Below are 15694 nucleotides of genomic sequence, written 5' to 3'. Positions count from 1 at the left end.
CACCAAAAGTCTAGCCCTTGCTTAGAGTTAGCCAGATCACACTCAAGATAATTAAAATGCCTTTTCAAAGGAGTGGGCTCTGGGTTTTCCCAGGCCAGTGATGAAGTGCCAGCCCCTGGGCACCACCTCAAAGAAATAGCCCCCTATTCTCTGGAAATCCGGTGAGAATGCATATAGAACACCTGGTTTCTTCAGGGAGTTTGGTGGCACCTTCCGTATCTACTGCAGATAGAGATTTCTCTCTGGTTTACCCATGATCCCAAAGGAACTGCTAAAAGCAGTTTTGCATTCTAGACTTTCTCTTACCCGTAAAACGCTTGTAAGAATAAATGACCCAGTGAGCCAGGGCTTTCATTTATTAAGATTTAATTTTTCATGCATTCTTTAGCCAAACAAACAAATCCAAGTACAGATCTTTAATTTTACTACCTAAAAGATTAAATGGGATACAGGAATCCTAGGAGAACCATATTTAAATATTTCCCCCTCTATTTCTTGATCCCATCTATTTTACAGCTGGGCTCTTCCATATTTCTAAGGAAATTCCGCTGTCAGTGCTATACTATCCTCTTCCAGATCAAAAATTAAGATAAAAGTTTCCTAGCAGGTTTTCCAGAAGAGCAAAATTCTTATTCTTAAATCTAATAAACAGCAATAAACATGTGACCGGTATCATTCATGAATCTAGACTCTGAAGCTAAAAAACCTTTTAGAAAGCAGAATATTTGAAAACTACTAAAAAGGAATAAAGGTAAAATCTGCAATTCAGTCCTCCACTATTTAGAGCCTTGATTGCCCTCTTCAAACACAGAGTGGAGGATCTTCTTCAGACTTCACTTAGGGCAGGAGCAGCTGCCAAGTGGGACACTGGAACTCTCACTGGCCTTGCCCCCACTATCATTGGTGGCCGCAACTCTGGCCTCCGCTCGCTCTCTTTCATCTCTCAAAGCCTCCTCATACCAGGATGGGAAGGAAGTGGGGTCAGTGCCACTGACCTTGGCAAAATACTGCAGGACTTTCATCTTGCTGGTTTCACTGTGGGCCCTGGGACCCCACAGAAACTCGTAGCGTGGAGGATTGCTGTTGGGCACCTGGCGGTACTCCAGGTACTTTTCCTGCACGAAATCTTTGGTGATCAGCTTCCTGGGCTCCCCATAGATGAAATCCTTCCTCCCAGCTCGCACTCCTATCTTCTTCAGCACCTCCCAGATCCTCTTCTCGGAGGCACGGTTGCCCTCCACAAAGATCACACCCAGGATAAGGATCAGGAGGCCGGTCTTGGGCATGCCCAGGTCATCACTCAGCAACCCATCGTAGGTGAGATCTAGGGTTCTGACAAGCACATAGGAACGTTTGATGGGGTCTCCTTCCTTCACTTCGATGCCGAAGACGATCTCCATGCACTCACAGGCTTTCCTGAAGATCACAGGGAAGTGGCCCTTGTGCTCTTTGAGGACACTCTCCAGCATTTCTGCCTCTGTGATAGGCTCCTTTGTTACATACTTGGCACTCAGGAACTGCACCAATTCAGCCATCTTCTGGTTGAGCACATCACTGAGCGATGACTCAGGATCTGGTGGAGCCTGGGAGGTGCTCGGAGCCTGGGGGGTGCTTGGACCCTGTTTTGGGCTGCTGGAGCCCTCCTCTGGTTTGCTCGATGGTGTGGCTTTGACCATGGTGGAGGAGCAGGCTTTCTGAGAACTCTTGCGAACACGTGGTTTTCCAGCAGCAGCAGACACCACCTCTGGGGTGCCCTGGATCGAAGGAGAGAGAGAGGAGGCGCCGGCTTCCTTCCCAGTTACGGGAACCGGTGCACCCACCGCGCCCTGAGCTCCCTTCTGGGCCTTAAGGCCTGCTTCAGACTTGCGGCTATGATTCTTCTTACGGCGAGGCATGATGAGTTGTGCTGGGGGCAGCAGGCAGGGGATGGCAACCAACAGGCCTGAGAGAGAGAGGAATAATGCAAGAAACTCAACTTTGTCAGCGGTGACAACAAAAGCCCTCATCTCCCAAACACACCAGGTAAGGAAATGAGGAGGGTAGAGGGGACATCTGTATCTGACAGCCTTGCCTGGGACCTCTCACCGCTGTGAAAGGACAAGTTTCTGTTGGGCCCTCTCCATCCTCTCAGCCTGACCTTCAGGTCCTCACCTTTACACCTGCCAGGGCCTGCAACTCCTATGATCACCGGATATCGGGTCCTTCAACCCAGGCTCTTACTCTCCGAGACCCCCGATTTGGAAATTGAAGGAAGCTCAGCCTGACACTATCTTTCGGGGTCCCCAGGGCTGACAGAAGGGATCCGGATCCATTTCTGTGTAGGTTTCTCTAGGTTCGGGGGGGTGGGGGGCGTACTCACAACCCTTCCCAAGGACTCGGGTGTTTATTCCTGATGAGGCCCGTACCCTGTCTCCCTTCTGCACACGGGGGAATGAGACCCTCAGGCCAAGGCACCCATCTCCCGGAAACCACCCCCAAAGCAGCACAGACAGTTGGGGGAGATGCCTCTGCCTCACTGCGCTGCCCAGGGCCTCCCGAGGCGGACAACAGGAAGGGTATCTGTGTGTTGCCTTTTGTCTTGGGGGAGATACCCTCAGCCCTCCACAAGGGTCTTCATCTCACCGCCCAGCTGAGCCTAGGCCTCCTCCCTCCGATGGCCTGAGTTCACGACCCTCAGAAAAAGCCTCATTCAGGGGCGCTTGGGTGGCTCAGGGGATTAAGCCTCTGCCTTCGGCTCGGATCGTGATCCCGGGGTCCTGAAATCGAGCCCCGCGTCAGGGGCCTGCTTCGTCCCCTCTGCCTGCCTCTCTGCCTACTTGTGATTTCTCCCTCTCTGTCAAATAAATTTAAAAAATCTTAAAAAAAAAAAAAAGCCTCATTCCTCAGACTCCCCAAGACGGGAGATCCGGAGACGCCACATCCGGGGCTCTGCGTGCGGCTTCTAAGGCAGACAATGCGCAAGATAGGAATGAGCCATGATTGCGCCCCTTCGTCCTTATTCTGGGTTTTCTCGCTTTAATTGCCTCCCAGAGCCTGAGACACGTCCCTCGGACGACCCGAGTACCCGTCCGAGAAAGCCTCATGGCCCTCAGACTCGTAAGATGGACGTCCTGATAGGACACATCTGGGGCCCTGCGAGGGGCCTTCGGGGCAGACAGCAAGGGGCGGGTGGGGGCTTGGGCACCCCCTCTGCGGTGAGGGATCCCCTCAGTCCTTTCTTGGAATCCTCACCTTAGCACCAGCCAGAGCCTGGGCCTCCTTCCTCCGGCAACCTGAATCAGCTTCCTTCAGGAAAAGCCTCGCGTCCCTCAGACCCCAAAGATCGACGTCCGGATAAAACACGCACGGGGCGCTGAGCAGAGCATTCTGGGAAGACGCTGGGGGCGGGGAGAGGCGGGGCGGGGCGGGGCCAGAATGCTGGGCCGTGAGGGCCGGATGCTGGGGGTGGAGGAAGGGGAGGAGCAAACCCTCCCGCGAGGTGAGAGTTCCCCTCCGTCCTTCCTCCGAGTCCTCACCTTAATGCCTGGGACACGTCCTTCCGAAGATCTGAGTCCACGCCCCAATGACGAAGCCTCACGTCCCTCAGACGCCTGGGGCGGAAGTTAGTATACGTAACTTCCGGGAACTGCCTGAGGCCTTCCAGGGATGACTTGGGGGCAGGGCGGGATTGAGGGTCCCGTCTATCTGGTGAGAGGTCCCCTCGTTCCTCCTAGTTCTTTACTTTGAAGCCTGGTGGGGCCTAAGACTCCTCCCTCTGCTGACGAGAGTACAGCCCCCTAAGAGTAAATCTCACCTCCCTCAAATTCCCGAAGTCAGGACACGACACATTCCTGTACTCAGCCTGGTGTTTCCCAGGGCTGATAGTAGAGTGGGGTGGCTTCCAATCGCCTGGGATGGGAGAACTCCTGCGTGCTTACCTTGACTCCTTGCACTGGCTCGCACCCTCTCTCTGTTGAGCTGAGACCTCACCCGTCACGATAAGGCCCTTATCTCACCAAGGTACTAGCGAGGCTGGGTCTTAGCATGACAGGCTTGTGTGGGGTATGTAGGAGCTGACAGTAAAGTCAGGGTAGGTTTCTTTGTGGCTCCCCATTTATTATGGGTTGGGGGTTTACACTCTGTCCTCCGCAAGCCCTCCACAATTAGGCTTCTTCCTGATACGGCCTGTACCCTCTGCCTTCACAAGGTTCCCATCTCCCTGAAATGCCCACCACACAAATGCAGGTGATAGTTGGGTGGTGGTTGATACCTGTTCCCGGGACCTCCCAGGGCTGAAAGCAGGTGTGCGTTTGGGGTGGGTGGCCAATTCAGCCCTCCATAAGGGTCCCCATCTTGATGCCTGGCAGGGCCTGGTATTCCTCCCTCTGCTGACCTGAGCCCTGCCCCTCAGATCAAAGCCCATAACTCCCTGAAAATGTACCCCCTCTCCAGTGGAAGTCAGGGTGTGCCACATCTGATCGTCATGTTCCAAGGCCTCCCAAGGCTAACAGGCTAGGATGGGTGTGGGGGCCAATCTCTTCTGCGGTGGCAATTCTTAGTTTTCCCTTAGGATCATCACCTTGACTTCTGGCATGTAGTTGGCCTTCTCCCTATATGGACTTGAGCTCTCCCACTTCATTATTTTTTTTAAGATTTTATTTACTAATTAAAGAGAGAGACAGAGGGGGAGAGAGAGAGCAGGAAGGGGGGAAGGCAGAGGGTGAAGCTGAGAGCTTGACGTGGGACTCTATCTTAGGACCCTGAGATCATGACCTGAGCTGAATGCAGACTCGATCTGAGCCACCCAGGTGCCCTGAGCCCATCTACTTTAAACCAAGAGCGGAGCACAGCAGCCCAAGTTTGTCATCTTGTCACATTCAGGTAAGGCAATAAATTTGTAAATAATTTAAGGACAATTGACAAATTTCTAGTATTCTGAATCCATCAGAAACATTTTATAGTTGTCTCCATAAAGGCCTTGAACATTTTCGTGAAGCTTTTTCTTAGGTAATCTTTGGATTTTCATGCTGTGATGAATGGGATATTTAAAAAAACTCATAATGCATTTATTACCCTATACTTTTTGCATCTTCCTAGAGACAAATCAATTAAAGGTTGCAATGTCAATGAGAGAAAGGGTAGTGTTTTTTATCAAATTTAATTTTTCCAGTTTTATTGAACTGTACTTGACAAATAAAAATTGTATGCATTTAAGGTATATGGTGTAAGGTTTAAATATGTATTGTGAAATGATTATGACAATTGAGCTAAATAACATATCCATCACCTCACATAGTTACCATTGTGTGTGTGTGTGTGTGTGTGTGTGTGTGTGGTGAGAACAGTTCAGGTCAACTCTCTTAGCAAATTTTAAGTGGATAGTAGAATACAGTCAACTGTAGTCACCATGCTGTTTATTAGAGCTCCAGAACGTATTCATCCCATATAACTGAACCTTTACACCCTTTTACTGCAGTCTCTCCATTTCCCGCACCACCATCCCACTCTGCTTTTATGAATTCGACTTTGTTGAATTCCGCATATATTTGAGATCATGCAGTATTTGTCCCTTTCCGCCTGACTTATTACACTTAGATTAATGGCCTCCAGTTTCTTCAATATTGTCACAAAGAGCAAGATTTCCATTTTTTAAAAAAGCTGAATAATATTTCAATGACACAATGGAATAGAATGTTGATTAATTAATGATCTATAATAATATATTCATATATATCACATTTCCATGTATATATATATATCTCACATTTTTGTACATATCTCACATTTTCTTTATCCATCTGTTAATTAACTGACACTAGGTTATTTCCTTATCTGGGTTCCTGCAAGTAATGCAGCAATGAACATGGAACTCAGATAGCCCTTTCAGATACTGATTTCATTTTCCCTTGGATACATACCCAGAAGTGGGATTGCTAGATTATATGGGAGTCCTATTTTTAATTTGTTGAAAAACCTTCACGCTGTCTTCCATCATGGTTGTACCAATTCACATTACCATTAAGAGTGTACAAGAATACCCTTTTCTCCACATCCTTGCCAACCTTTGTTATCTCTTATCTTTTTTGAAAATAGCTATCCTCACAGGTAAAAGGCGGTATCTCATTGTGGTTTTGATTTGTTTTTCCCTGATGATTAGTGATGCTGAGCACCTTTTCATACACCTGTGGGCCATTTGTATGTCTTCTTAGGAGAAATGTTTATTCTGGTCCTTAGCACATATTTTTAAATTCAGTTTGTTTTTTGCTATTGAGTTGTTCGTGTTACTTACATATTTTGGGTGTTAACCCTAATTAGATAGATGATTTGCAAGTATTTTCTTCCATTCAGTAAGTTGCCTTTCCACACTGTTGATTGTTTCCTTTGCTTATACAGAAGCTCTTCAGTTTGATGCAATCCCACTTTTCTATTTTTGCTTTTGCTGTCTGTGCTTTGGGTGTCATAAACAAAAAATCATTGCTAAGACCAGTGTCTATTTTTTTCCTAGTAGTTTTAAAGTTTCAGGTCTTACATCTAAGTCTTTAATCCATTTGGAGTTGATTTTTGTGTGCTGTGTGAGATAGAGTTCCAGTTTCAGTCTTCTGTATGTGTAGATCTTGTTTTCTCAATCATTTATTGAAGAGATTATCCTTTCCCCATTGTATACTCTGGGAACTCTTGTCCAAGATCGCTTGACTGTAGATGTGTGGACTTATGTCTGATCTCTTCTTTCTGTTTCATTGGTCTGTCTATTTTTCACCATACTGTTTGATTGCTGTAGATTTCTAATGTATTTTGAAAGAAAGAAGTGTAATGCCTCCAGCTTTGTTCTTTTTGCTTATGTTTGCTTTGGCTATTCAGAGTCCTTGTGGTTCCATATAAAATTTTAAGACTTTTTTTTTTCTATTTCTGTAAAGAATGCCTGTGAAATTTTGATAGGGGTTGTATTGACTCTGTAGACCACTTTTGGGTGGATTTTTTTTTTTTTTTGCCAATATCAATTCGTACAATCCATGAACATAGAAGTCTTTAATTTTATCTCTGTGTTCTTTAATTTCCTTCATTGATGTTTTATAATTTTCAGTGTAAAAGTCTTTTACCTCTTTGGTTACATTATTCTTAAATACTTTAATCTTTTTGTTGCTATTGTGAATTGGATTGATTTCTTAATTTCCATTTTCAATTGTTCATTGTTTATGCATAGAAACACCACTGATTTTTGTGTTAGATTTTTGTGTTAGTTTAGTTAGATCTATAGATAGATCTGATCTATCTATATCTATATATTATATATATATATATATATAATATATATATATATATATATATAGTTTTTGACCTAAGTGACCAAGTTTTTTGGTCTCTGAGTTTTTTTTGACCCATGAATTATTTATTTAGAAGTGTGTTATTTAATTTCCAGATATTTGGGGGATACTCAAACTTCTTGCTATTGCTTTCTGGTTTAATTGCTTTGCAGCTTATGAACATACTTTGTATGATTTCTGTTCTTCTGAATTTGTTAAGGTGTGTTTAATGGCTCTGATTTTTTTCTGTCTTGATAAATATTTTATGTCACTTGAGAATATACACTCTGTTGATGTTGGATGGAGTATTTTATAAGTGTCAAGTAGATCAAGTTGATTGATAATACTGTTCAGGTCACCTGTATCCCTACTGATTTTCTGCCTGTTTGATCTATCAACTTCTGACAGAGTAGTATTGAAGTCTTGAAATAGAATAGTGGATTTGTCTATTTCTCCTCTCATCTCTATCAGATTTTGTTTCACATGTTCTGACACTTTGTTTTTAGTCACATATGCATTTAATATCTTCTTGGAGAATTGACTCCTTTTTCAGTATGTAATGCCCTTCTATATCCCTGATAATCCCCCTTGCTCTAAAATCTGCTTCTATGAAATTAATACAGCTACAGTAGCTTTCCTTTGATTATTGCTAGTATGGTATAATTCTTTCCATCCCTTTACTTTAGCCTGTCTGAATCTTTGTATTTAATATCAATTTATTATAGACAAACTATGATTGGATATTTTTTCTATCACTTTGGCTATCTGTGTCTTTTAACTAGCGTATATAGGTCATTCACATTTAAAGTGTTGATATTGTTGGATTAATATTTATCATGTTTGTAACTGTTTTTTGTTCCACTTATTTTACATCTCCTTTTTTCTCCTGTTTTCCCTACATTCTTTGATTTTGAATACTTAATATGTTTCCATTTTATCTCCTCTCTTATCACTTAGTACATCAAAGATAACCTTTTACAGCCTTACTGAGATATAAATGACATATAACATTGTGTAAGTTTAAGGTAAGCAACATAATAATTTGATATACACATGTATTGCAAAATGATTACCCCAATAAGGTTAGTTTAAAATGTCCAATAATCATATAGTTACAATTTTTTTGTGTATGTATAAACTTTAATCATCATGCTATATATTATATCCCTAGAACTTATTCATCTCATAACTGGAAGTGTGTAGCCTTTGTCTACCTTCACCCATTTCTACCAACCCCCCACCTCCACCCAGGAAACCATCAATCTATTCTCTGTTTCTGTGAGTTTAGTTTTTAGATTCTTTTTTTTTTTAAGATTTTATTTCTTTATTTGACAGAGAGAGAGAGCTCACAAGTAGGCAAAGAGGCAGGCAGAGAGAGAGGAGGAAGCAGGCTCCCTGCCGAGCAGAGAGCCCGATGCAGGGCTTGATCCCAGGACCCTGGGATCACGACCTGAGCTGAAGGCAGAGGCTTTAACCCACTGAGTCACCCAGGTGTCCCGGTTTTTTGGTTTCTACATGTAAGTGAGATCTTACAGTATTTGTCTTTCTCTGTCTGAACTTATTAAATATATGTCTTTATTTCTTTAATTAGAAGTATTTTTTATTTTCCTTATTTAGTGAGCTCTCCTGGTATATGAAAAATGTGATTTTAAAAATTCAATTGACATTTATTATTCTGGTGAAATATGCCACTGATTTTTTAAAAAATCATTTGCACAAAAGAGATCTTGATATAAAGCAATGGTATGTTTCACCAAAATATATGTTTTTAAAAGTTTTTAACAATTTTCCTAGTTTACCATTACATTTGTAATTCATAAAAGTCTACCTTGAAATAACACTTAACTGCTTCACATGTACTATATATATTTTATTAAAGAGTGTTCCCAATTCCTTCCTATTATCCATTTTTCTTATGCATATACTATAATCATCTAATACATTATTACTAGGCAGTTATCAGTTAGATCAATTAAGAATAAGAAAAATAGATCATTTTATTTCTTCATTTATTCCTTCTCTACTGCTCTACCTTTCTTTATGTAGATTGAAGGTTTGACCTATGCTTTTTGCCTTCTGTCTTAAGAACTTCTTTTTAACATTTCTTTCAAGGTGCATGTATAGGCAATGAATACCTTCAGTTGATCTCTGAGGAATTCTTTATTTTTCCTTTCATTTTTGAAGAACAATTTTGCTGGATATGGAATTCTAGGTTGGTGGATTATTTTTTCTTTCAATACTTTAAATGTTTCACTCCATACATTTTTTCTGCATATTTTCTGTAACTTTACTGTCCCCTGTAATTCTTACATCTGTGTATTAGTTTCCTAGTGTTACCATAACAAATTACCACAGACTGGGTATCTTAAAAAAGAAATATAGTATTTTTTATTATTTATTTATTGATATTAATATTTGTATCTTGTTTACTCATATTTATTTATTCATTTACTTATTCGAGACTTTATTTATTTATTTATTTGTCAGCAAGGGAGAGTGAGAGCACAAGCAGTGGGAGTGACAGGCAGAGGGAGATGCAGCCTCCCTGCTAAGCCTGATGCGGGACTTGATCCAGAATCCCAGGATCATGACCTGAGCCAAAGGCATACACTTAAATAATTGAGCCCCCCAGGCATCCTGTATTCTCTATTTTAAATTTACTTATGTATTTTATGGGGGGAGAGGCAGAGGGAAAGGGAGAGAGAATCTTAAGCAAACTCTGCACTGAGTGTGGAGCCCAATGCAGGGCTCAATCTCACAGTCCTGAGATCACAACCTCTGCTGAAACCAAGAGTCAGATGTTTAACCAGCTTTGCCATCCAGATGCCCACAGAAATATATTCTTTCACAGTTCTAGAGGCCTGAAGTCTGAAATCAAGGTGTTGACAGGACTGCACTTCTTCCCAAGACTCTAGGGAAAAATTCCTCCTTGCTTTTTACATTTTCTCGTGGCTCTAAGCATTCCTTGACTTGGGGCTGCATAATTCAAATATCTGCCCCCATCTTCTCATTACCTTCTCCCCATGTCCCTCCTTTGGGTATTCTGTATATTTTCCTGTTCTTCTAAGGACATTTGTCATTTGATTTAAGGCCTTTCCAGATAACCCAGGATGATCTGATCTTGGTATTCTTTAATTAATTACATTTGCAAATAACTTTTCTTTTGAAGGTTTATTTATTTATTTATTTATTTGAGAGAGTGAAAAAGAGTGCATGTGTGTACATGAGCTGGGGGGAGGGGCAGAGGGAGAGGGAGAGGGAGAAGCAGATTCCCCACTGAGTGTGAAGCCTGATGCCGGGCTCCATCGCCCAACCTGGAGATCATGACCTGAACTGAAACCAAGAGTTGGATGCTTAACCACCCAGGAGCCCCAAAATTTCATTCTTTTTGATGGCTGAGTAAAATTCCATTGTATATATACACACCACCTCTTTTTTATCTGTTCATCAGTCGATGGACATTTGGGCTCTTTCCATAGTTTGGCTATTGTTGATAATGCTACTATAAGCATCAGGGTTCATGTATACCTTCAAATATGTATTTTTGTGTCCTTTATGTAGATATCCAGTAGCTCAATTGCTGAATCTTAGGGTACTTCTATTTTTAACTTTTTGGGAGACCTCCATACTGTGGCTGCAACAGTTTGCATTCCCACCAACAGTGCATGAGGGTTCCCTTTTATCCCCATTCTCATCAACATCTGTTGTTTCCTGTGTTGTTAATTTTAGCCATTCTCACAGGTGTGAGGTAGTGTCTCATCGGGGTTTTGATTTGTATTTCCCTGATGATGAGTGAGGTTGATCATCTTTTCATGTGCCTATTAGCCATCTGTATATCGTCTTTGGAAAAATGTTTATTCACATCTTCTGTTTCTTAACTGGATTATTTGTTTTTTTGGATGTTGAGTTCGATATGTTCCTTATAGATTTTGGATACTAACCCTTTATCAGATATGTTGTTTGCAAATATCTTCTCCCATTCTGTAGGCTGCCTTTTAGTTTTGTTAATTGTTTCCTTCCCTGTGCAGAAGCTTTTTATCTTAATGAAGTCCCAATAGTTCATTTTTACTTTGCTTTCCCTTGCTTCTGGTGACATGTTAGTAAGAAGTTGGTATGGCCGAGATCAGAGAGTTTGCTGCCTGTGTTCTCCTCTAGAATTTTGATGGTTTCCTCTCTCACACTTAGGTCTTTCATCCATTTTGAATTTATATTTGTGTATGGTGTAAGAAAGTGGTCCGTTTCGTTCTTCTGCATGTTGCTGTCCAGTTTTCCCAATACCATTAGATTGTAGTTTCTTGAATGCAAATACTCAGAACAACATTCAGCATGTGAATATCTGCATACTCTCCACCTATGCTGCAGAACACCTAAGTCTGGGTAATACACTTTCTGAGATGAACATAACCCCTCAGGTTTAAAACAATACTACGGGGCGCCTGGGTGGCTCAGTGGGTTAAGCCGCTGCCTTCGGCTCGGGTCATGATCTCAGGGTCCTGGGATCGAGTCCCGCATCGGGCGCTCTGCTCAGCAGGGAGCCTGCTTCCCTCTCTCTCTGCCTGCCTCTCCATCTACTTGTGATTTCTCTCTGTCAAATAAATAAATAAAATCTTTAAAAATAAATAAATAAATAAATAAATAAAACAATACTAGGCTACTCAGTAGGGCAAGTTTGTTTATTTTTTAAATTTTTTTAAACTTTTATTTTATTTGTTTTAATTTATTTATTTCATTATGTTCAATTATCCAACATATAGTAGGGCAAACTTAAATCACTAAAGTCTTGACAGAAACGATTGCCTTGAAGCCTTGAAGGCAGTGCTTTTAGGCTGGAAATAGGAATCTGAGAAGTGCTACATGGACATTGGAAAAATAAGAAGGGTTGGAAAAGTTACCTACAAGTAGCCAAGAAGTGAGTGGTCTTGAAGGCACACAAGGGAAATTTGTAGGAAAGAAGTGAGATGATTCACATATCTACCGAGACTTAAATATTAAATGTCACATTACCCTGGAGGCATTTTAGGTAAGGCATCCAAAATAGTAGGTTATGCTTGCTGAAAGGTGGGAGAGAGCCAGCATGAACCACTGAATGGGATGGCTGTGGTGAAAGGCTTGGAGGAAGCATCCTCTCTCCGCCATATGGGCAGTCAGAATTGAACATGAGATGAGGAAAGGTGAAAGGCCATTTGGGGAAGGCTCTTTAGAGTTGTTTAGAAACGCCCTCTTTCTCCAATTAGAGAGTTTTGTCTTTCAGGATCCTCTTACACTAACTCTCCAAGGTATCAGGAGTGGTGCTTTTTAATGTCTAAGCTGCCCAAGAGTTACTATTGCCGGCGAAATTCCTTGGTGACCAAACAAAGCCTGAGGGTATGGTTCTTCACTGTCCTGGGAGGGGATATATATAGGGAAATGACAAAAATTATGTAGACATTCAGAGAACTAAAACCTTTGTCATGTGGCTCTGGTAAAATACATAATCGGTTTTAGCATGCACCTGAAAAGGTAGAACTAAAATGTTAATGAATCCATTCCACAGCTTTCATCTTTAAAAACTAAACATCCAATCTGATTGAATTTGGGAAATTTTTAGTATTTCTTCAAATAATTTAAGACAAATAGTTAAGCATATATATAAATCTAAGAAATATGCTTAATAGTGGGAACCATTGTAAATAAAGCTTAGCAGAAGTATATCTCTTTTATCATAAAAATAATGCACTCACCTTGTAATATTTTTAGACAGTTGAAACATGCTTAAAGTATATAATAAAAGCCACATGCATTTCTTTTCCATTTATACCCCTAGAATTTACCACTGTGAATAACTTCTATATATTCTTCCAGAGGAGTTTTATATGTATACTAACATTTATATGAAGAATTTTTAATTATGATAAAATTCTTCTTGGACTTACTGTTCTGCATCTTGCTCTTACACTTAACATTGGATCTTGCACATTTTTCCATGTTAATACATATTTGTCTATCTCTTTATTTTCATGGCTGAGTAATAGGACTTTTAGGAATGTTCCAGTTTCTTATATTATAAATAATATGGTAATAAATATTCTTCTATCTTAGTGTATTTACGTGACAGTTTTTGTAGGATAAATTACCATAAATGGAATTACTTGATCAAAAATGTATGCACATTTTATAATTTGTTAGTTACTGTCACATTTTCCTGCAAAATTGTGCCAACTTATACTCTCACAGTGTTCAAAAACACTTGTTTCTCTTACATTCTTGCCAACACATTTTAATCTTTGCCAATGATTGGAGAAATGATATCTGAGAGTTTTAATATGCCTTTTACAATTATTAGTAGAGATGGTTTTAAATGCATACTGGAAAGTTTTTATTTCTTATTCTGTGCATTCCTTTTTGTTTGCTTGCTTGCTTTCTATTAGGGTTGTCTGTTTCCTTTCTTTATGGATCTGTAGTTAATATAATACCAACAATGATAGGTAAAATTGTTAGAGCACCTAACTGCGTGCCAGAAATATGTGAAATACTTTATATTTATTATTTTATTTATTCTCCACAAAATCCCCAAAGGGAAAAGAATACATTAGCTCTACCTGACAACAATACTGAAATATAGAAGGGTGAAATAACTTACTCAAGGTCATATAGTAAGTCATTGCGTTGGAATTTGAACCCTTGAGTTTGTATCCAGAGCTTACCTTCCTAATTGGAATTACGTTGAATTTATACATTAATTAGGCAAGAATTGATACCTTGACTCTATTGAAACTTCCCCTGACCATTGCTCTCCACTTACTTAGATTTTAAAATAACTTTCAATAAAAATTTTATAATTTTGTGTGTGATGTTCTTACATATCTTTCATTGGCCTTATTTCTAGGTACCTAGTATTTTTGTGACTGATATAAATAATAATAAGATTTTTTTAAAGATCTTATTTTTGAAGTAATCTCTACATGCAATATTTTGAAGTAATCTCTACATGCTTGAATTCACAACCCTGAGATTAAGAGTTGAATGCTCCGCTGACTGAGCCAGTCGGGTACCCTGATATTAAAATAGTAAAAATTTTCATTAGTAATTTCTAACTCTTTATTGCTAGTATGTAGAAATTAAACTGACTTTTGTATGTTGACATCATTTTCAACAAGGTAAATGAACTCACTCCTTAGTTCCGAAAAAATTTCTCTGTTTGTTCTCTTGGTTTTCTATGTAGATTAATTTATCTAAGATTAATATCAGTCCTGTTTTCTTCCTTTCCAAACCCAACACCTTTTGTTTCTTTTTCTTGTCTTACAGTGCGAGGAATTCTATTAGTGCTGAATAGATATGATTGTAGTCCATTTTTTAATAGCTAGACTCTTGTAGATTCACAATGAACACAGCCATATTAAAGGTATTGTGAAGCTGCTCAGTGAATCAGTCTGCTATCAGTTATATAGCATTACTATTTGTCAGGTGCTATTCTGCATGCTTTCGATATGTTAGTGCAATAAATCTACCTAAAATGCTGTGAGGCGGGGACAAATGTTATCTTTATTCTGTAGCTGATGAATCAAAGGCAACTGGAGAATATGTTATTTGTTCCATGTCACATGACTAGTAAGGGACAGTGTCCACATGGTGTGGTTCTAAAGTCCATCCTTTTAACTACTCTGCCAAGCAGGAATAAAATCATATTCTAATGCATTTACTTTTTAAAAAAAGATTTCATTCCTTAGTTATCTCTAAAACCAACTTGGGGCTCCAATTTACAACACTATCAAGAGTTGCATGCTTTCCCAACTGAGCCAGCCAGTCGCCCCTTTTAGTGCATTTACTTTAAGTAGTAGATGGAACTGTAATGTCACTTGCCTAGTTTAAGACAACAATTAGTATAGATTAAGTTTATCTTGAAGTTGTGGGAAAATGTGAACCATCTTAAGTCATATGTATATGAAAATATAAAAAAGGTCTCCTTTTGCCAGTTAATGTCTTTATCTTTCTTTGCCTATATGATCACATGCAGACCTTGTGAGTGGCATTCTCCAGTAAGGTGAGTAATTAAATACCAAATGGCCATCTAAAGTAGAACAATGATCAAAGCATAGTGAGTAGATTGCTTAGGTGTATATAAGAGTGAATAGTGTAACTGGGTATTTACCCTAAGGATACAAATGTAGTGATCTGAAGGGGCATGTGCACCTGAATGTTTATAGCAGCAATGTCCACAATAGCCAAACTATGGAAAGAACCTAGATGTCCATCAACAGATGAATGGATAAAGAAGATGTGGTATAGATATACAATGGAATACTATGCAGCCATCAAAAGAAATGAAATCTTGCCATTTGTGACGACATGGATGGAACTAGAGGGTATTACGCTTAGCAAAATAAGTCAATCAGAAAAAGACAACTATCATATGATCCCCCTGATATGAGGAAGTC

The 15694-nt window shown here is 40.2% G+C and overlaps 1 protein-coding gene across 1 annotated transcript; it reads right to left on the bottom strand.

The window, feature by feature from the left end:
- Nucleotides 1–379: 379 nt before the first annotated feature.
- LOC116583113 (putative MAGE domain-containing protein MAGEA13P) lies at nt 380–3379 on the bottom strand. The gene is made up of 2 exons (XM_032331116.1): nt 3232–3379; nt 380–1942 (listed from the first exon to the last, which is right to left on the bottom strand). Exon 2 carries the CDS (start codon nt 1893–1895, stop codon nt 834–836), a length of 1062 nt encoding a protein of 353 aa, XP_032187007.1. The 5' UTR covers nt 1896–1942; nt 3232–3379; the 3' UTR covers nt 380–833.
- Nucleotides 3380–15694: the final 12315 nt, after the last annotated feature.

This window comes from Mustela erminea, chromosome X (genome assembly GCF_009829155.1).
Source record: "Mustela erminea isolate mMusErm1 chromosome X, mMusErm1.Pri, whole genome shotgun sequence".
Classification (NCBI taxonomy): Eukaryota; Metazoa; Chordata; class Mammalia; order Carnivora; family Mustelidae; genus Mustela; species Mustela erminea.
This window is presented reverse-complemented; position numbering and strand designations above follow the sequence as displayed.

Coding starts and splice junctions, on each gene's coding strand:
- LOC116583113 (XM_032331116.1), bottom strand. CDS start 1,895: ATGCCTCGCCGTAAGAAGAATCATAGCCGCAAGTCTGAAGCAGGCCTT.